General features: G+C 43.1%; 1 protein-coding gene across 1 annotated transcript in view; it reads right to left on the reverse strand.

Moving 5' to 3' along the window:
* CCR3 (C-C motif chemokine receptor 3) overlaps positions 2396-23180 on the reverse strand; it is a 40181-nt gene continuing 19396 nt past the window's right edge. The window contains 2 exon segments of the mRNA XM_018038409.1: positions 2396-2834; positions 2837-3826. Coding sequence (XP_017893898.1) covers positions 2740-2834; positions 2837-3815 — 1074 coding nt within the window. The 5' untranslated portion in view covers positions 3816-3826 and the 3' untranslated portion in view covers positions 2396-2739.

The raw sequence follows: 23180 nt of genomic DNA on the forward strand, positions 1-23180 counted from the left end.
TCCAAAGTTCATATCCTGTGCTGTCCGTTTAGGGTTGGACTGAGGTAAGACCTTTTAGGCAGGGTCACATGAAGGTGAGAAACCTCAAGGCCACCCACCAGCAGTTGAGGCTGGATTGCATGGGGAGCTGAGCACACGCATCATTTCTCCAAGCATTTGACTAGAATGTGAAATGTTCTGGAGCTGGAGTGTTTTCTGGTCTTGAAGGCAGGAGAAGAAGGAGCTGACAGAGGATGAAATGGTTGGGTGGCATCACCAACTCGATGGACATGAGTTTGAGTAAGCTCCGGGAGTTGGTGGTGGGCAGGGAAGCCTGGTGTGCTGCAGTCCATGGGGTCACAAAGAGTTGGACACAACTGAGTGACTGAACTGACTGAACTGGTCTTACGGTGGAAGCCTCTGTCATTTGGATTGAATTTAGGCATTGGCAGTTTTTAAGACATGATTTTGAACTTGGGCGGCGTAGGACAAAGCAGTGTCCAGTTCAGTCTGACAGTAGCTTCCTGAGGGGCTTAGTTAAGAACATGACATGTGCTCAGCGAATGTTTATTGAGTGAATGGATAAGTGACCAGGTGAATAACTGAGCGCGTGACAGCTGAGTACACCTTAGTGAGCACAGGAACTGCACTCGGCGTCACGGCCAGTAGGAGGTGATGCTTCAGAATTGTTCACTGGGTCACAACCTCCTTTTAAAACAACAACAACAACAATGGATTTTGTAGACTTTGAGCATCTACTTTCTAAAACTTTATCAAGATCAGAGTTTACTTTGGCTATAAAGGGGCTTAGAAATAATCTAACCAGGTCACAAGGTTCATTCGTGGCAGAGGACGTCTAATCTCTTTATGGTTAGTATAATGGATACCACATATGAATAGTAGCCTAGTCTTTCATTTTTAAAATATAATTCTAAAATGTTTATTTAAAAAAAAAAAAAAAAAAAAAAAAAAAAAAAAAAAACACGTTCCCATGTTTCAGAGCCCAAAAGATGCAGAAGAGTGTTCAGAGAACCATCCTCCTTCTCTTCTCTACACGTGCCCCTCCCTAAAGACAGCCATTGCTCCTCTTTTCTTCTATGTCCATTTTAAGAGGATGGTCAGTGCATCTAAACACAATGAAAAATGTGTGTGTCTCTTTTTCTTAACATTGTTTTGCGCCCCGCTTTTTTTCCGCATCAGCCGTATACTACTCCTAGTGTTCTGACTCGTCCTTCACACTGTCTCTTGGCCAGATTATCCTCAGGGTGCTCTTGGCACCTCTCTTGATCGGTCGCTGATCTTTCCTTGCCTCCACACTTGCACTTGTCTCCTAACTTAGCTCCCTGCACAGTTCTGGGGCCTCTACTCCATCCTCCATGTGATACCAGAATTATCTTCCTGACACACCATTTTGATTGCCTTGCTCCCCGTGCCTTCCCAGTAAAGCCTAAGGTGCTCTGCCTGAAAATCATCCCCATCCCAGCCTCCCCACCTCACTCTGCCATCCACCCGCATTCGTGCCTTCCCCTCTCCTCACTGGCTTACAGTGCCTTCCCCCCAGACCTCCCCTTCCATCCTGCCACTTCTTCAGAGTCCTGCTCAAAAGCCACTTCCTCCATTAAGTCTTCCTCAGATTGCAGTGGAAATGGTCTTTCTTCCTGACCCAGGTGTAGCATTGAGTGTGTTCCTCTTTGCACTGGAGTTATTTGTTTCTGTCTGACATCCTCTACTATAGGAAAAGTTTCATGGGGGCAAGGATCGTGTTTGTCTAATACAGTTTGGCATCCTTCACTTAACCTAAGACAGTGTTTGTGCATCCTGCCTGTATCACCTAACACAGTTACTGGATACACTGTGAGAGTGGGGTAAATTAAGACAGTGTCCACACATCTCAGGGCTGTGAGAAGTTTCTATGAGCAGGACCTTTATTCTCTGTACTGCTGCTGCTGCTGCTAAGTCGCTTCAGTCGTGTCCAACTCTGTGCCACCCTATAGACGGCAGCCCACCAGGCTACCCCATCCCTGGGATTCTGCAGGCAAGAACACTGGAGTGGGTTGCCATTTCCTTCTCCAATGCATGTAAGTGAAAAGTGAAAGTGGTGTCCGACTCTTAGCGACCCAGTGGACTGCAGCCCACCAGGCTCCTCCATCCATGGAATTTTCCAGGCAAGAGTACTGGAGTGGGTTATTCTCTGTACTGAAAATGTCAGATTCCTCATCTTTTATTCTCCCCCCTGCCTTCAATCTTTCCCAGTGTCAGAGCCTTTTCCAGTGAGTTGGCTCTTCGCATCAGGTGGCCAAACTGTTAGCATTTTAGCTTGAGTATCAGTCCTTGCAATAAACTGATTTATTACATTGTATTAAAAGAAGAAATGTAATTGATTTATTAATATTTCATTTATGTTTATTATGTTTCATTTATATCAATAACTGGCTGAAGTTAAGGTTTAAGATATAAAAAGCTTGACTAGTTTGTAGCTGCATATAATAACCATCTAACATTCAGGTGCATTAAAATTATGTGACTCGAGTGAATCAAGCAAAGCTCTGCCGTTCAGGGTTCATGATAAGTCATTGCCCAGCTGTTGACATTTGGTAATGACCTTGGGGTGCATAGATACACCGTCACCATTGTGTATATATTTTAATGACTTCAAGAGCTGTAGCCATTGTGCTGGAAGTTCAAAGGACTGCTGAAGAGGTCAATGTGTTGGCTTTGTCTGGTCTGTGCATCTTCTTTAGGCATTGTTCTGCTCTTGATCTAAAATACAGCAGAGAGTTCCTGCTCCCCTGTTGATGGGGAGACAGAGCTGGCTCTTTCCAATTTTTCACTAGGAAGAAATGGCATGAATTTCCCAGGTAGATGGCCACATGTCTGTGGAAAAAGTGGCGGAGGTGCTTCCGGAACCTCTCACCAACGAAGGCATAGATCACGGGGTTGACACAGCAGTGCGTGTAGGCGATCACCTCGGTCACCAGCATGGCCAGGTCCAGCTGTCTGCTCTGCTCACAATCGGTCTCTAAGTGCATTTGAAAAGCAAGGAGTAGGACAATCAGATTGTAGGGTGTCCAGAAAATAAAGAAGACCACCATAATGACAAAAATGAGTCGAATGGCTTTGTATTTTTTTCTGCTGGGACATCTCAGCAGTGTCTTAATAATTCCTGAATAGCAGACGGCCATAACGAGCAGGGGCAGAGCGAGACCCAGGATATTCATTCTCAGAGCATGGAATTGCTTCCAGGCATTTACATTATTCTCTGGGTAAAGAGGACTGCAGATAGTCAGTCCAGCCTCCTCTTGGGTCTCATGAAAGAAAAATTCAGGGAGGGCTGCTAGCCCTGCCAGGCCCCAGGTGAAGATGCTGGTAACGATACCAAAAGTGACTGTCCGGGCTCGAAGGGCAAACACGGCGTGGACGATGGCCAGATACCGGTCTATGGTCAAGAGGATGATGAAGAAGATCTCGCTGTACAAGCCCATGTAATAGAGCCCGGAGAGCAACTTACACATGTGGTGGCCAAAAACCCACTCTTTCCACCTAACATAGTGAATCCAGAATGGCAGCGTGACTAGGAAGAGCACATCAGAAATGGCCAAGTTGAGCAGGTAGATGTTGGTCATAATACGGAGCCTCTTGTATTTTGTGAGGATCACCACCACCACTACATTGCCCAGCAGGCCAATCATGAATACCAGGGAGTACAGCGGCGGCAGGAACTGGGCCGCCAGCTCCTTGACATTGCTTTTCTCGCATGGCAGTGCCCCCTCATAGTCGTAGGGTGTGGTCCCAGCAACTTCACCCACAGTTTCGATCCCATCAACTGAAGTTGCCATTTTCCTTGTCCCTGTGATAGAAGAAGGCAGAAGTAACCCCAGTTAACGATGATCACTCCTTGTGACCCACACCAGTCAGTTTATTCACTTACCCCCTAAAACCATGTGGAATAAATAGCCTATACGTTCTTCAGCATGTATTTCCAAAGGTGTATCAGATATGCCATGGGGCAGGGGGAAGTGTTAGGAGTGAAAGATGCAGTGTTTTTTGAGAGTCAGCATGATCCATCCTGGGAAAAGAGACAAACATTGTGGATGGTAGTGAAGAGTGGAGATGTTGATCCTGAAAGCATTTGGAAGAAGAAATACAAAACAGGAAGAGATAGGTTGGGTAATGATAACAATAATCTTATAATAATTATATTATCACTGTATTTTTAAATTTTGTATTTTATGTTTTATAGTTTATATATGGCCTTGAAAATCATCCATTTAAAAACCAAATGCTAATCATAGTGATTATCATCCTTAGGAATAACTACCCATTTCCATGGCTCCATAACATAAAATGCAAAATTTTAAAATACAGTAATGGGGAAATTGAACCTTGAAGAAATTTAATAATGAGTCCAAAATCCTTTAGTAAGCAATTTCAAAAGTCCAGGCCAGATCTTCTGTATCTATGCTCAATTCTCTCATCATTGGATTCAAGTACAGTGATTTTTAACTTATAATAATTATTATAATAATGAGCTTTTGTAGTAGTTATTAACTGTTGTAACAATTATAAGCAGCAACCCCTCTTCCTGTTCCTGACAATGCTGACAAAAGCCAGTCATGTGCCTACAACAGACCCCTTAGAGCTTCTCCCTCATAAAGGGGCTGAGCATGTGCCAATGGGACTACTTCTTAGATTTTGGATTTTTAAGACCAGGATCCCTAGGGTCAGTGCCTGCTTTTCTTAGAATTACAGACTTGGCTGGAGAAGAAGGAAAAAGAGACAAGGGAATAGTCCATGAAAGGTAGCTAATCCCTACCCTGCTTCCTCAGGAGTCCTTTCTCTTTTAACCTTCTCTTTTCTGTGAAAGCACAAGTGTGACGTCATGAATGTACGTCAGCAGGTATTCTCAAGGCAGGCCTTAGAAATGCATTAATTGGAGCCAATGGCAAGGATTGTCTTTGCTTTCCTAAGAAAATACTGGGTCCCTAAAGTCAGCACCTGTTGGGGTTCTGTGGAGTCCAAGTGACCGTAGAGAAGGGAGACACAGGAGCTGTTCCTGGCCATTCTGCTTGCCAGTGAGAAGACTCAGACAAGCCCTTAACTCTGAGCCTTGTTTTCTCATCTCCAAAATAAGGATCATGATAGCCACCCAAGGTTGTGGTGAGCATCAGATCAGAGAGTCTACATGAGATCATATTTTAAACTAGAAAAACTGTAAATTGGTAGAAAGCAGAACTGAAAGAAAGGCAATGAGAAGTGGTTTCACATGAAATCAGGAAAAAGTAGAGGCTCTTGGACAGAACTTGATCTGTTTTCATAGCTCTGGCCTGGTCCATCATCTACTGATCAGTGACACATTCAGGCTTTTGAGGTTAAAAATGGAATTTGAGTAGCAACTGACTTATATGATCTTATCAGCTTTTGAAATTCGCAATGGCATAATACACAGCAGCTGAGAAAAAATACCCATCATTTGGTCTGTTATGCATTTTCGGTCATGAGAGTATCTCTCTAAACCTTAATGTTTAAGGCAAGAGTGGAAAAAGCCTCTCATTAATTATTTATATTTTCTTTCCTTTTCTCAGACAAGTCAAACTTTAAAAAAGAATTTCACTGAAGTGTTGTCCAACTTGAAGATCATCTTTAATTCATGTGTCATTTCCATAAATCCTACATGATGAGTGTAAGATGATAGAATCTTGTGAAGGGGAAGGGGCCTAGACTGCAAAGCACAGGAAAACAAGTAGAGTTAGAAGTTAAGTCCTTGACCCTTAGTTACATGAGATCAGAGACACAAAAACAGGTATAATTTTTACCTGTCTGCACTCCTAATCACAGTCCTTGCAGTTTGGAAAAATTATATAGTAATAGTAAATGAGCAACATCAATCATAAAGAAAAGGAAAAAATAGTAAAAACCACCCCAGATCTCACCATGATGAGTTTACTGCCATTAACATTTCTCTATATATGCATACGTGAATACAAAGTTTTACCTAAATTGACATCATACTCCTTTAGCTGATTCACTAAAATTGCCCATAGTACAATTCAGTTTTGCAATGTAAATGAAGTTTCTTTAGTTTCCAAAACTATTTGAATCTCTGTTACCAGCTTCCCACCTGTTGGGTAAAAGGAAAAAGTATTCACAAATTTTAGTCCTAAGTGGTTTAAATTTAGTCTTGTCCTTCCATTCATTTGAATGATAACTTTAGGTTTTACTCATCCTCTGTTAATCAGCTTATAATTTCAGTTCCTTGTCTCCTCTCATTGGTCTTTTCTAAGATGGCAGTAGAGAAGGGCCAGCATGACTGGATGCATGGGCAGAGGGAGAAGAGGGTACTCTAATTTCCTGTTGGTTCTTGATTGACGTGACTGGTGTCTGCTAAGGTGGGGGTCGACCCAGTCCCAACCCTGAGTGTTTGTGCTGGCATCTGCTGCAGTGTTTGTAGTAATGACCTCAGGATCCATTCCTTCTCAGTCCTCCCCAGGCACAGTGACCTCTCCAAGTGATGGAGTCTCCACCCAGCCCTGTAGCATGGAGAGCCACACCGCCGTTGAGTTCCTGGCCCGAGCTCTGCTCTTCCCTCTGAACTGGCAGGCACCCGGCAGACTTGCTCCTCTTTGACTCCATGTGCATGTCCTGTACGAACCAAGGGACACGCAAGCCTGCAAACCAGGTCTTTCTTTCGGCCTGACCACCAGCTTAACTGCTCTGGCCACCCCATGTGGGTAAGAAGGTACTTTGCAGAGAGATATCCTCCTGAAAGTCCCCTAGTTTATCAAACAGCTCTCCAGACACCCTAACTCTGGTCAAAGCCTGGATGGGAGAGATAGGGACACACAGCTGTGACTGCTTCCTTCCAGGGTCTCTTTTCTCATAATTTCTGAAGTCAGAAGCGGGGAGCCCTTTCCCTGCCATTCTTGTCTGGCCAGCTCCAATAAATATATGTGCAACCTTCATCTATACTATGATAAATGGGATGAGGTGATGGATATCTCATAACTTCATAAATTCACATTCACCAGTGTAAAATTTTAGTGAGTGTTGCAAAGTTGAATTGGAAAAAAAAATATTTAGAATTGGGGATTCTTCTTTAGAAAATATATTTAAGTTTGAAATGTCATTCTAATTATATTTAAAAAAATCTAATGGTGATGCTCAATGCTGGTGAGTTTGCAGTGAACCTTAGTCATTGCTGGAACACTTACTCATTGCTGGTGCTATGTGACTTGTCATAATAAATCCTGTATCTAACGTGAGCCATCAAGATACACATGGCTTTAATCCATTAGTTCTAGTCCTGTGATTTCACCCTAAGGGGAAAAGGTGGAAAATGTGTTGCTGATATAGAATGTGCACAAAGATGTTCGTTGTGGCGTTGTGCTCACAGTAGAAAACAAGAAATGGGAGCAGTCTAAATGTTTGACGCATGAAGGATGTTTTAAATAAATTGTAGTCCATTTAAAGAGTAGATTATTATGTAGTGATTAAAAGTAGTTTTGGATACCGGATAAAATCACAGACATGTTTCTAAGAATGAAGAGAATGTAAAATATGTAAACAAAGATTGCAACAACCTGAAATTATATGCACATATAAAAGGCAACAGGCAAATAATCAAAGTAGTTGCGAGAGGTAGGTGGATTATCACTTTTAAAACTGAAAAATTTTAAATTTTCTGTATTTCCTCATCAGTTAAATTGTCACTGAAAGCCAATGATTTTAGGCAGGCACTGCTAGAAGATTTGGCAGACATTTTCTAGGGTGAAAACCTAGGCAAATTACAAGATGAAGGGTTTACTCATCAGAACTTGAAACCACAAACTGAAATCTAAGGGACTTGAAGAAGAGGGCACACTAGGCAAAGCATTTGAATTTTGTTTTCAGATTAAGAGATCTTAGGGGCTAGGTTCTCCCCTTTGATCTTGGGTTGAGCTGGCATACAACCACCCAGACTTGGAGAGGGGAGGCGTCTTTTCGGGTCTTGAGACCTGCATTGGCAGGGGCTTGGCCAGCCTCCACAAGAAGAGTGAGAAGGCAGTTCAGATGACCGCAGTGGGCACCTGCGTGAGGACAGGTGGGCCGCGGGACACCAGCTCCCTGGATGCTTCCAAATTGTTCGTGTAGATTTATTAGATTATTTATGTGTATTATCTGATTAAACAACTGCCTTTCAGTATTCATTTCCAGTATGTCTTATCTTTTAGAACCATTTGTCCTATTAGATAAACTTTTGGATCACCTGGTCAATTACTTACAAAAACATAATTTTGAGTGAAATTTTGTTACATTTGTAAATAAGTTTAGGAAGAATCGATAATGTTACCTGTCAGGCTTTTATATTTGGGAACATACTATGTCTGCTTCCTCTGCTTACCATAGGGCTTTAAGTTTTTGGTGTTGCACGTTTCTTTTTACATTTTTACCTACCTTTATATTTCTCAGGTTATTGGGAATGAGATATTTTTCCCTAACAATTTTTCTAAACAATTGTTGGTAGTATGAAAGAAAATATATGTTTTAAACAGATTACCTTACCAACTTTTAAAAATAAATTCCTTTAGGACTACTAGGTAGATAGTCACATTATCTGTAAAGCACTGACAGAATTATATCCTCCTTTCTGGTATTTCTCATTTGTTTCTCTCACCTTATTGCTTTGGTGGGAACTTCCCACAGTGATGTTAAATAATAGTGGTGTTTCTTGTTCCTGATTGTAATTAGACATCCACCCTCCAACCTTCAAAGTCCCCAGAGTACAAAAAAGATACTATTAATTTGAAATCTGTTTTATTCTAAAACTTTACTAAAATGGAAAACTGCCATGCCTGTGATGAAGAGTGCTGATCCTTGACAGTAGTGGGAGTTTGGTTAAACCAGTCCTGTCTGAAAGAGGGCCATGTGCTGAATGATATCCCAGTTTAGTGACATTACTAATCTGGTGTGTGTGTGTGTGTGTGTCTGTGTGTGTGTGTGTGTGTGTGTGTTTAAGTGTTCAGTCTCTGAGGCGATCAGCCTCTCCGGTGAACTTGATGAATCTTCTGAAGTATATATAACAGCAGGGGAAGGAGACGGTGGGACGATTTGAGAGCGTAGCATTGAGATATGTGCACTAGGGTGAGTGGAACAGAAAGCTAGCGGGAAGCATATGGACAGCACAGGAACTCAGCTTGCTGCTCTGTGATGACCTAGAGGGCTGGGATGGGGTGGGGGGAGGCTCAGGAGAGAGGGGAAGAATGTGTGCTTACAGCACAAACCAATACAACATTGTAAAGTGATTATACTCCAATTAAAAATTAAAAAAAAAAAAGAATATAGAGAAGAGAGCAGGTTGTGAAGTCACTGCCTACCATCCTGAATCTGCCTGTCCATCTGGAAGAGCTCTGCCCACAGACTCCAAGTGGTCAACATTCCTGCAGGACCACCTGCTGTTAAGATCAGATTCCACACCTAAGGCCCTAGATACTTTTGGTTTCATGGGTATTGGTGCCAGGGAATCATAGTCATAAGATTTTCTTGCTTATATAGCCTTGGTCCTTTTCAGTATAGGATAATGATTGAATTCCTGAGTTTGAAGAAATGACTGTGTGACATAGAACAAGTAGGTCACCCTCTCTGCGCCTCAGAATCTTTATGTGTAACCTAGTGATAAGAAGAGTTACTGCTTCATTCATTCAGCAAATGGGGTTCTTCAGTCACTCATTCAGCAAATAGTTAATAGCAACCTATGACATGCCAGCCACTGTTCCAGCAATATGGCACATCAGTGAATGGAACAGACAAAACTCTTTGACCTCATGAAGCTTATATTCTAGTCAGGGAATAATAGATAGCCAAAAGCTACAGTGTCTCAGATGGTCATGAGTGCTGCGGAGAAAGGTAGAGGACATGAGAGAAGGCAGCAGTAGGGTGGGATTGGAGAGGTGCAGTTTAAACTGGAGAGGGTCAACGAGAAACTCATGAGATGACCTTTGGGAAAAGTCTGGAGGGAGGTGAGAGAGTGAGTTGAACAGGTTTCTGGGGGATAAGAGGAACACCAAGTGCAAATATCCTGAGGTGAGAGAGTGGCTGGACAGGTTCTTAGAGGAGCAGGAGGGTTTAGTGTGGCCGAAAGAGAAGTGAGGGATGGGTATTACGAGAGGGAGTCACAGAGACATGAGGAGCTGTGGGCAGGGGTTCTGTGGAGCTGTGCAGCCAGGAAGAACTTCGGCTTTTCTCTGAATGGAGTAGGGACTGTAGGTAAGTTTCCATTAAACTTGACATTATCCTCCTCATATTCTGTAAGGATTGTTCTGATTGCCATGTGGAGAACAGACTATGGAAGCACAATTAGAAACAAGAATCAGTAAAGAGGCTGAAGCTCCAATATTTTGGCCACGTGATGCAAAGAACTGACTCCTTGGAAAAGACCCTGATGCTGGGGAAGACTGAAGGCAGGAGGAGAAGGGGACGACAGGGAATGAGATGGTTGGATGACATCACCGACTCTATGGGCACGAGTTTGAGCAAGCTCTGGGAGTTGGTGAAGGACGAGGAATCCTGGTGTGCTGCAGTCCATGGGGTTGCAAAGAGTCGTACACGACTGAGCAACTGAACTGAAGTGAAAGAAGCACTTATGATAATACAGGAAGATGTGACCCTGGGCAGGGCATGGCAGTAGAGGCAGGAGGGTGAGAATAGGTGGATTCTGTATAAACGCGGAAGCCAGCCACAGCATTTGTTGACAGTGTATGAGTAAGTGAGAAATAGTCGATGACTCCAAGAGTTTTGTCTGAGCAACTGGAAGGATGGGGTTGACACCAGCAGAGATAGAGTCTGGGGAAAAATAAGCCTGAATTGGGGCAGGCAAGTCTGAGGTTGACTATATGCCATCCAAGTGGAGATGTGCAGTAGGCAGTTGGACATACGGCTCCAGGGGAGAACTGTTGGCTGAAAATACAAAAGTGACGGTTGTCATCACATAGATGTAAAGCCTTGATTCTGGAAAAGAGCACCAGAGACATCGGTGTAGACGGCAAAGGACTGCATCCCCAGGCATGCCAGCAGTCGGAGGTCAGAGAAATGAGGAGGACACAGAAAGAGAGACTGAGAAAGGGTGGACAGCAAGATCAGAAAAAAGGCAGAACTGGTATCCCTGAAGCTGTGTAAAGAAAGTGTTGCAAGGAGAGGGTAGTAATGTGAGGATCACATGAACCCGTGTGAGAACATCAGGACACAGTGCCAGGTAAATGCAGGTTAGTTCTTCTCCCGCTCCCTCTGCTGCCGCTGCTACCAAGTCGCTTCAGTCATGTCCAACTCTGTGTGACCCCATAGACAACAGCCCACCAGGCTCCCCCGTCCCCGGGATTCTCCAGGCAAGAACGCTGGAGTGGGTTGCCAGTTCCTTCTCCAATGCATGAAAGTGAAAAGTGAAAGGGAGGTCGCTTAGCTGTGTCCGACTCTTCACGACCCCATGGACCCTCTCCCTCTACTCACTGACATTCTCTATTTTTTCAAGTTTCCAGAATTTCTTAAATCTTTTCCAAAACAGGATTTCCTCCATCTAAAGAGAAATTCTTAGCTTTCCACAAATAACCAGTCTGTAAGCCCATTACTCAGAGTTACAGAAAACACAGTGATTGGTATCCAAAATGTTTTAAAAAGATACTTCACCCTTCATAAAAATCTGTAGTTACAGTAAATGAGTTTGAATTTCTACAAATGGTTTTGGATCTGTACCAAATTAAATAGCCTAAAAGGAACCCAAGAATATATTAATCCATTTATTTACTGACATTCCAATGAAGAATTATTGATAATTCTTTCACAAAGAAATAATTATCTTTCACAAATATGATGAATAGAGAGAGAAATGACGGACTGTACCCTCCTAAAGTTTTTGAATCTCTTTACTATCTCTGAGTTACATACTGCAACCTTTTTAAGTTGGAAGAAAAGAGGAAGTTTAAGAGTTGAACTAAGAGTATCCTCAATTGCAAGCTCTTTAGAAGCCAATCCCAAGAGCTGGTTCAGTCTTCATCAATATTAATAGATCATCCAGAACAAAGGAAATCTACCCATCCGATTTTCCATCCACCTCTCTTCTCAGCTACCCCTTCATGTATTCCTCCAATTATCTGTCCATCTAGCACCTTGAATTGCTTCCCACTAACACAGTTTTAAGCCAATCCTCCTTCCCTTTCATTTCTTTCCACAGAAAACCTGGGTAGTCAGAAAAAAAACAGTTATTTGGTACAGCACTATCCTGTAGACCTTTCTTGCAATGACGGAACGTTCTGTGTCTGTGCTGTTCAGTAAAGCACCTAATTGAGCACTTGAAATGTGGCTACTGCTGTTGAAGAACTGAGATTTTCATTTTATTCAAATTTTACCAAGTTAAATCAGAATGGCCACATGTGGCGAGTAGCCAGCCTCTTGGACAATGCAGGACCATTGCCTAGTACAATGCCTGACAAGTAATAGCTGTCTAATAAATGCTTCTTAAAGATAGAAGATGGAGCAGAATGATTTTACCTTTTTTCACTTTTCAGATTATGCGTTTGAAATGTTAGGTTGTCTTCAGGTACCACATTTTATGAGCATTGGTATCCACCTGCAGCATAGAACAGGCTAGGATGATAAAGGTCTAGAAACATCAATGGTATTTAGCAGAACTTGGAATGTTTTATATAAAAAATAAACGTCTTCAGGTTTATTTTAGTTTGTTTTCTTTTTATCCCAATATTTGTACATCTTTGATCTGGACCAAAGTTTTCTAATCTTTTTTTTTAAAAAAAGAATTGGATTAGGCAATGTTGTGAGCCAATGATCTCCTTCCCTGGAAATACACAAGAACCTCTGAAGGTTGAAATCTTAAATAGATGCAGTCTTCTTCCCAGCTGCAGGCATCTCCCAGCCTTTATATTTTAGGGTAGCACATGGACTTCCTCAGCTTCCAGTCATTAATATTATTAGAGCAAAGATTAATTCCATTCTTGGAATGCAGTCAGTTAAGTGACTTGATTTCATCCACCTGCAAAGTAACTTGGAATAGTTTTACCAACTTCTTTGTTCAAAGAGTAGATTTACTCACTATGTTCTAATACCAGGTGTTTCCATTGTGGCTGATTTTTAATGTTTGTATGCAGGCTGATATGTGATGTAATTGAAAGAGATGATCTTGAAAAGTGTTTTTTGGGGAAATTATGTCTGTGCAGTCAAAGTACACGTGGCAGGAGTGTTCAGGGTACTGAGGGTCGGTTTCCTGGCCCCTGGTATTTCCACCTTTGGCTATGTCTTGAAGAGAGAACCGTTGCCTCTCTTCTAGGCATATGTGTTACAGTTGATATCACATTTGCACACCCTTTTGTATTCTGGCACTTAAAATTTTGTTGTTATTCAGGCACTGAGTCGTGTCTGACTCCTTTGCGACCCCGTGGACTTTTGCCCTCTAGGTTCCTCTGTTCATAGCATTCCCTGGCAAGAATACTGGAGTGGGTTGACATTTTTTCTCCAAGGAATCTTTCCAGCCCAGGGATCCAACCTGTATCTCCCTGCATTGGCAGGTGGATTCTTTACCACTGAGCCACCAGGGAAGCCCCACCTGCATCTAATTCCACGTGGTTAAAAATTATATGAGAATATAATTTGTAATGACTTCAGTTCAGTTCGGTCGCTCAGTCTTCAACATACTGTATATTTATGGGTTTTTAATCATTGTCTTACTGTCGTGTGAATAAGTTGTTCCCTTGCACCTTTACAAATAATGCTGCAATAAACATCTTTGTATTTTTATTAGTTCCTTAAAGTAGATTTCTCAAAGGACAATTTCTACCTCTAGTCATATTTCTAAGGCTCTTGCTTCATTTTGCCAAATTGTTTCCAGAAGTTGTATAACAATTTGTATTCTATTTCATATTGGTCCCAGTCTCAGCAAGCACCCAGCAATACCAAGATCTAAAAGAAAAAAATTACTTGGCCAATTTTACACGCAACAAGGGTGTCATTATTTATGTAACCAATACTTAATTACTGAAGGGTTTTTTTTTTAAGCTGTAATTATTAGTCATTAGTATTTCCTTTTCTGTGAATTATCTGTGCCTTTTACCCTTTTTATTCTGCTGGATATATCTGCTTTTTTCTTATTGAGTCATGCAGTTCCTCCCCTAGAGAAATAACTCAGCCTGCATAGTTCATGGGAATCGTCACCATTTTCTGAAATGAGTTGCAGATATGCTCCAATTCCTATCACTTCCATGTACCAACGACCCCATGTTCCCACTCCCTCCCCTCAAAACACTTGTCGAACACAGTTAACTTTCATCTCCAACCGGTTGAAGGTTTCCCAGAAGATTAGAAAGACTTTCTATCCCTATCCTCTAATATAGATCCAAGAAAAGCAGTCAACTTTGTAGATCCGAACAGAAAGAGACCAAGTCAGCCGATTAGCTGATTCATCTGACAGCCTGACTTAGAGTGGATTTTCAGCGAAAAATTGAAATATAAAAATTTATATGTATATGTACAAATGTAACGTACATGTATGTACACACATATGTCAGTTATACTTTCACTGCTTCTTACTAATCAATATTACTAATGCAAAACTAGTAAAGAGGACCCTTTTGGACTGGCCATCCTCTCAATAGTTGAGAATTTATGAAAGCACAGGGAAGGCAATGTGGGCACAGTTGTGGACATGTTGACTGAAGAGGGTAAAAGGCTGAGTTTGGATGAGTGGAAAGGCAAACACATCATGATACAGGTGAGAGAAAGGCAAAATGGGAAAAAGCGAGAAGAAAACGGACATATCTTACAATCAGCTCTCCCACTTTGGCCCTATACTACCTACTGCAGCACAGCCGACCTCCCTCTACACCCCATCCCTCCAAGAGCACTCCTGGGAGGTGTAAATTCCACCTGCCAAGACTCCTTGCCCCATCTCCTTTTTCCTAGAAACCTGACTGGAAACCTCTCCTGAATAAACCACTCATGTTGCATTCAATAGGTTCTTGCCCAGATGAGAACAAAAAGAAGATGATGGTACCTGCTAATTTAGCAAAGTCCTTTATGCGTCCAGTGATAGCTTAAGGTCTTGCCACTCATGAAACGGAGATGCCATCTGATACCACCAGAGACATTAGTAAGGTAGGAAACAACACAGCTTCCTGTTTCAAAGAGTCTTAGCTTCTCAGGTTTTGCAAGTTTTTGAAAAGATAATCAAGTCTGGAGCAGTTCTTCTTTTCTATGATTGAGATCACACACTAAGCAAGCACTCAGTTGAGTAATCCTTGAGAGGAATGCTGTTGATGTCAGCAACTGTTTTGGGGGTTCTGCCTTCCCTTGGAATCGCTCATTGTTTTGGAAGAGGGATCAGTTCTCGAATAAGCATGCATTGGACCTGTCAGGAGACAGGATGAAAAATGAAATCGGGATTTCCTTGTAATTACTCTGCAGAGCTCAATGGGAGACTTTGATGAGGCGAGTTGTAGTATGGGTTTAAACAACCCAAGACGACTCGAACTTGAATTTCAGTTAGGGCACCCACAGCTGCATGGCCTGGGTTAATCGTTTAATCTTGCTGGACCTCAGCTGTCTCATCTGTCGACTGAGAATGATAATAACTACATCATAGGGTTGCCATGGAGCTAGCTAAGATAAATATGCAAAAAGTCTCTGAGGACTGTCCAAAGCTAAGCAAATGTAAGGGATGAGTAGAATACCACTGAGACCTATGCCTCCTGGGGAAGAGCCATGTGCCTGCTCTGTGTCCGTGGCACTCAGGATGGCCTTCGGCACAGAGCAGGTGCTCATCCAGTGTTTTGGGAAGAAGTCTGACCATGGATGGTGTGATCTGTGATACACTGGCTAAAGTGGACAAGGCAATGAAGCTCACCAGATGTTCATCAGACATCTGCTGTATATGCAGAAATGTGCTTTACACTTCAAATGATAAAGAAAAGGTAGGAAGGAAAGACAACGACTTTGCTGGGAGGGCTCATGGGCATCCTGGGGCCCCAGTTTGAGGAAGCTTGACAGTCAGCATCTTGGCTCAGGTGGTCAGCAGAGACAGAGAAGATTTAGGAGAACTGGAAGCCTGTCCTCTGAATATAAGAAAATAAGAAGTCACTGTTGCTTTCTGTTATCATAGAATTGGCCTTTCCCATGGGTCAGCTATTCCCTGAGAATCATGATCACATAGGATTCCTGTTAGAAATGCGGCTCAGGAGCCTGTGTAGACTCTGGAAGGGCGCCGGTGACTCTGAGAATCATGATCACATAGGATTCCTGTTAGAAATGCGGCTCGGGGGCCTGTGTAGACTCTGGAAGGGCGCCGGTGACTCTGAGAGATCTTGGTCAGGTTTGTCATGTATGTTGGGAATTTCTCCTGTGGGTTTTTTTTTTTTTTTTTGTATCAAGAGTATTCATTCTTCCAGATTGTAGCCCCGCATTAACCCTTCATTGGTTAAATGTACTCATTTGTCTTTCCAGTCTCTTATGATCGAGGAGTTAGCACTGGAGGTGACACCAAGTCTGACCCCTTCATCCTCCTCTCAGGGGTCATCGTGTTATCTAATACAGCATTCCAGCAGAGGGTGTGGTGTGGGAGCCCTCAGGGCCTCTCGGACACTGTGTGGAAAACACTCATGGAGATTGCTGCACAGGACATTAAAGTGTCTGAGAAAGCCTCAGTGAGGAATAGGTTTAAATGTGGTTAACCTTGCATTCCTCAAACCTAGTGTTAAGGCAGAGAAAACTTTTTTTTTTTTTTTTTTTCACATAACACCTGTTAATATACTTCAAGACTGGGGCTGGGTAGGAGAATGCTGCGGGTGCTTGCTAATGACTAGTCAGCATGTGGGCACAGCACAGTACAGTTGCCAACCCGCTTCTGGCCCATCTTCTCATTTTGACAAGCGTCTCCTGAGCAGCCCCTCGAGGTATGTGGGAATGCTGTTGTAGACGAGGAAACAGATTCAACAGGGAACTTGGCAAACATCGCAGAGACTAAAAGACAGAGCTAGGTTCCACCTTAGGGTTGTCTTTTTTTTTTTTTTTTAAAGATATTTTTATGTGGACCATTTTTTAAAGTGTTTACTGATTTTGTTTATTTCTGTTTCATGTTTTGAGTTTTTGGCCATGAAGCATGTGACATCTTAGCTCCCCAACCAGGGATTGAACCTGTACCCTTTTCACGGGAAGGCAAAGTTTTAATCACTGGACCACCAGGGAAGTCCCTTACCTCAAGAGTTTAGACTGTTCACTGGTGCTCATTTTTCCTGCCCTGCATCACCATCTGGAGGACTGGGGCGTTCCGCTGAAGAGAAGGATGGCAGATTGTAAAGGCAGAACCAGAGGGACTTCCCTGAGGTCCAGAGGGGCTTGTTCGGGCTGACTTTTCCCAGGATGGGCAGGAGATTTTTGGTGCTTCTTTCAGGCTACTTGAGGCAGTCAGCTCATGAGTTTCCAAGGTACACAGGAAAACCTGACCCCGAACTCTAATACCTCTGATCTTTTCAGATTCTTAATGTAGATAAACTAAAGCAGAAGCATTTTGGAGAAAACAACCAAAATAATGACACTGACAACAAACCAAACAGAAGACAGCTTAGGGATATAGGAACATCCGGGGGAAAACAAACAGACAAAAGAGGTTCGGAAGCTACATGAAAGAGTCAGAAATTTCTTGCAGGCAAGCTCAGGTCAACTCTGCCCTTGAGCGTGTGAAAGGAAGTGGTTGTTGAGCATCAGGAAGAAGTACTTGGGTTCCTTTATCCTATCTTCAATACAGCTCCTGGCTGCAGGGCCCTGGGGCAGGAAGGTGGGTTCCAGCCATTTACTTCCTCTTACTGACATGTTCCCAGGGGAACATCAACTCCCAGGGGAGTTAATGGGAGGATTCATGCAGTCAGCAGTGCTGGCCTCTGGCATTTGGTGGCCAGTATATTTCTGAATTCTCTCCATTGACAGCACCCTGCCCTTCTGTAAACCCCCCAAATCAACCGAAGCAAACCTTTACAAAAAGGGCTCCTCCCCCTTCATAGACTCTTAATACAAGACACGTTGGAGTGACCATGTGGAAGCTGTATTGTTTGGGGAGGTAGTGGACATCTCAAGATTTGAACAGAAGAGCAGATTGTACACTTAGCATTGGCCTGCAACTCAAATCTAGAATTAAACCAAGGGTAAAATGAGCCACCCACTGGACAGCTGCAAGCACCTGGCACACTTCCAAGTGCAGAGTGTGTGGTTGACCAAGCCCTGCTGCTGGGCTCTGAAACCAACACTCTGCTTTCCCCAAAGCCACGCTTCCTGTGGCTTGCCCCACCCCTGACCCAGCCAGCATGGAACCTGAAGCAGGCCCACTCCTGCAAGACAAGGTTTCCACTGATGGCTGCTTTTAGCTGGAGAGGTCCCAAGTAGACATGCTAAACTCCCCTTAGTCTACACAACAGGCTGGGAATCATCCACCATCCTCCCCTTGCTCCCTGCTTCACTTGAGGCCTGACAGTGCTCGCCCATTTCCCCTCATAGGTACCTCCTCTAATAAAGGTGTAAAACCTGCTGGGTGTCTGCTTTTCACTATCACACCCTGCATATTCACACTAGCTTCAGAATAGAGCCCAGGGTCCCTTCAGGCCATTTCCAGGAAAAATTGGGTGGTTGTTGATCTAACTATACTGTATGTTTCATTTTACACTTTTTCTTTCTTTCTTGTCAACATTTAGAAAAATCTAGTATCAAAATTAGAAAATAAATATAATGTTGAAGAGAAAAGTGAAAAATGATTTAGAAATGATGCTGAAAATACAGTTTTCTCCCCAAGATCTGGGAAGTACCTCTTAATGAGGTGCAAATACAATGCATCTCTGCATAAATGGAAAATTCACCAGATGTCTGTCAAGTGAAGTGACATCTTTTCTTCCGCAATATCTTGAACTATAAGATGGGTCCTTGGAAATGTAAAAAGAAAAGAGAGAGTGAGAGCACAGATAAAAAGACAAGAGAAACAGGAGATAGGAGGGATGGAGAGATAATAGGTATTTAAGTTAGTTTCTGAAACTCCAGTACTTTGGCCACCTCATGCGAAGAGTTGACACACTGGAAAAGACTCTGATGCTGGGAGGGATTGGGGGCAGGAGGAGAAGGGGACGACACAGGATGAGATGCCTGGATGGCATCACCGACTTGATGGACGTGAGTTTGAGTGAACCCTGGGAGTTGGTAATGGACAGGGAGGCCTGGCGTGCTGCGATTCATGGGGTCGCAAAGAGTCGGACACGACTGAGCGACTGAACTGAACTGAAGTTAGTATCTTCCCTTTTTCCAAATGGCAGCCAGAAATTTTCTACCAGATGAGAAAATGTAGTTTCTACTTTGTTCACAACTATGTAATACAGTGTTATAGAGGCTTCTAGAAAGCCCAGTGGCTAGAAGGACACCTAGAAGTGTAACTTGGGATGGAGAGGATAGATGATTTGTTTTCCTATGGGCTGTTGTTTTGCATCTCATCTCTGTAGACACAGAAAATGTTCACAACCTAAAAGTAGAGAGTTATGTTTTATTTTGTGGGAACTTTTAGGACTTCAAGCCCAGGAAGCAGCATCTCAAGTAACCCTGAAGAGAACTGTTCTGAGGCGATGAGGGGAGCTAGGTTATACAGAAGTTTGGCAACAAAGGGCAGATAGTTGGTACATCAAAAGATGATTGTTAATTAAAAAAAAACAAACCAGATATCTCCAAGTTAAGGACTTCAGTGCTTCTCTATGTCTGAGCAAGTGCAGGAGTCCGCGCCCGCATCCCGGTGCTCTCAGGGCTCCCTGTCAGGAGTGGCTGCAGTCTGATGACTGCTAGACGGCAAGTATTCTTTTCCTCCTGAGTTTCCTCAGGCCTCACTGGCTCACGTTCGGGAGTTGCAGGGCTGCAATCGCTGATGACTGTGACATCCTTTGTTTATTGATATGGCAAGAAACATTCCGTTTCTCACCCCCAAAATTAATCTGGGTACTTTCTAAATGTGTCAAGCCTCTTTTTTGAGCCGTGCAAATCCTGAACGAATTTTCAAACGTGCCAGAGCATCTACTCTGGGAAAGATAAGAGAGCTAGTGAGGGGGTTGGAGGAAAGGTGTATCAGTCCTGAGCTCCAGGCGGCATCAGTGAACTCAGACAGTGACCAGGAGTGACAGGGTGGGGGCTGCCCTGGGGGTGGGCAAGTTATGTGAGAGAAACCATTCAATAATGTAAACAACACTTCCTGCACGTTTGTGTCACGTGTCACACCAGGGATCTGCTAAGGGCTTTATGTATTTTATCTTTTTTAAGCCTCTCGGTGACCCTGTGAGGTAAACGAGTTTGTTTTTTTACCATTTCTCAGAGGAGGAACTGAGACAAGTGGGTTAAGCAACAGCTCAGGATAACACAACTAGAAAATGGTGGGGCTGATTCTGGAACTCACACCTCTGTATGCTTCCATCCCTCTCCTCTGACCACCGTGTCCGTTATTCCTCCAGGAGTCTGTGGATGAGGCCCAAGGGGTGGGTAGTGGGTCAGTTGGTGCTGGCCCTTCAATTCACTCCAATGGTCCATGCCCAAGATTCAACAGGTGACTTTTATGGCAGAACACCTTTGCTTTAATTCAACATTAAGAAAAAAAATCTGAAGAAAGCAGGCATATTACACTTCATTATAATAAGGAACAAGTTCTCCTTCTAGGGGAATATGACATATGTTGGCAGAGCTCTGCTGGGTCCCCTTGAGTCCCTTTCCCATTTCTGGCTCTCCCTCCTCAGCCTCTGTGCTCTTTTGCTTCCAGCCTCTGCACCTGTGACTGGCTGTGGAGGGCTATCCTCAGGCTCAGGAACCATCGTGCCCCCGACTCCCCCAGCCCCAGTCTCCTGCATAGAGCCAGGAGGAACCCCTCTCACTGCCTTGTTCTGAGGCAGGACACACTGCGAAGCTCCTGTCCCAGGGCCCGCTCAGGATCAGGCGGAGGCCCCTGGGGATCTCTGCCTGAGACCACATCCTGCTGCTTGCTTCCTCCCTTCTTGTCCTGTTCCCTCACTCTCTTGCTGGTGTCTTCTGAGAGCACCCACTGAATAAACCACTCACACATGAATCCTCCCCTCAGGGTCTGGGCCCTCGTAAGATAGGGCACTTAATGTAGATGGAAGTTGCTTGATTTTTCAACAGCTTATTAAGATGTAACTTTTGGACAGTAAAGTATATCCATTTAGTGTCTACAGTTTGATGAATTTTGACAGTCGTATACATTTGGGTTACAACTCCCATAGTCAAGATCAGTGTTTCCATCACCTCCAAGAGATTCCTTATGCCCCTTTGAAATCCATCCCTCCCTCCACCCCCACTTCCAGGCAATCACATCTTTCCACTTTAAGATCAGTTTCTTTGCAGCCTGCTGCCTAAACTTTAAGCCAGTGCTATATATTTTTGATTTTTGTATGGCACTACTTAAAGTTACCAATTTCTATTTTAGCTTAGAAAATGCTAGCTGACACAAACCTCCAAAATGTACAATGAGCCTGAATGTCTAGAAGTGTATTTCTTGATCATGTACAGCAATCAGCATTATTTATTGGTGGCAGTCTGCCTTTAATCATTAGTTCAGGCACCTAGGCATCTACATACAGTGTCTACTATCATTGAAGTTGGCATTCAAGACCCAAATGTATGCAGCTGCATCACCCAAGAGGAAGGAGAAGAGTATGAAAGAATGCTCATGGGAGGACGTTTATGAGCTGGTGGAGAAGTGGTTCACATCATTTCTGTCCACACTCCGTCAGCTAGGACTCAGTCATGTGGCCACCGATGAATGCGTCAGCAGCTAGAATGTAGTCTGTCTGTGTGTCCAGAAATTAAGAATTCTTATGTGTATGCGTGTGTTAATTAATAACTATCTGACCAGAAAAGAACAAGCTCAAAAGGGGAAGATAAAAGACATACTGACACTTAATGCCATTTTAATCATTAACAACAGCAACGCAATCATGAAGTGACAAGCGATAAGAGCGACCATCATCAGTGACAGGCAGTAAGAGTGACCATCATCTTTTGAGGAGTTTGGTGCCACGTGCGATTTATCCTCACAGTTCTACAGGTATGCAGTTTCCTTATGAAGATTAAAGCAGCAGGAGATTATAAAGCTGTGGTTACCAAATGGCAGAGGATAAATTTGTGCCCAGGTCTTTCTTGATGCCTAAGTTTCTGCAGTTAGCATAAAGCAGAACAAATCAAGTACAGCATTTTCCCACATCAGTGAGAGCTATGAATTATCAGCAGCAGATTTCAACATAATCCAGGGCATCAAGAGGCTGTCATTATTCAGAGATTCTAGAAGGAGCAGTAAATAAACTTCCCACAACTCAGACCTCAGGGCAGATGGCCAACCAGGCACCTGCACCACAGATACAAGGGTGGGGTCACATTCAGCCCTAGGAGAGTGAGAGAGCTCTTTGCTGTTTACCATCCCCTCTGTGTTCTAAGGAGGCTGAATCACAAAGAAAATTCTTAATGTGATGACGGCAGGGGTTCAGGGAAGAGGCACATGTTTTTAAAAAATGACTTGAGAGAGAAAAAAAAATTCTCTAGGTAAGAAGAGACAGGGTGGAATGGAGAGTGGGTGGCACATGAAGTCTAGGAAGAAAGATGAGGCTGGCACCAGGGAGACTGAAAGGGCTGTGTGGGGCCAGGAGGGAGAAAGAAAGATGCCAAGCAAAGGGGCAGCAGATGAGAAAGGATTTAGGAAAAGAAGACAGAAAGTTCAGCAGGATTTGAAGGTGGGTTTTTGTGTAGTGTGGGATGTAACCTTCCTATATCAATTAGGTTTGGTCATGAAAAAGGCTTCTCTAGGTATTTTGACCAGGAAGGGAATTAATGTAGATTCCGGTGCCTTGACAACTAGTAAATATTTTCAAGTGCTTATGGAACATTCACCAAGATAAACCATATCTAGAGCCTCAAAAAGTTCTTAAAATTTGCATTATATAGAATATATTCTCAGATCAAAATGCAGTCAATTAAAAATTAAAAACAGAAGGATGACAAACGTTTCTAAACATGTGAAAAATTAAATCACACGTCTGTATAATCCACAGATCAGAAAGGAAGTCTCAAAGGAAATAAAAATGACTTTGAACTAAGTGAAAACAAAAATACAGCATCAAGATATGCGGGGTGCAGCTAAAGCCATTCTGAGAGGAACATAT

The sequence above is a fragment of the Capra hircus genome, chromosome 22, assembly GCF_001704415.2.
Source record: "Capra hircus breed San Clemente chromosome 22, ASM170441v1, whole genome shotgun sequence".
NCBI lineage: Eukaryota > Metazoa > Chordata > Mammalia > Artiodactyla > Bovidae > Capra > Capra hircus.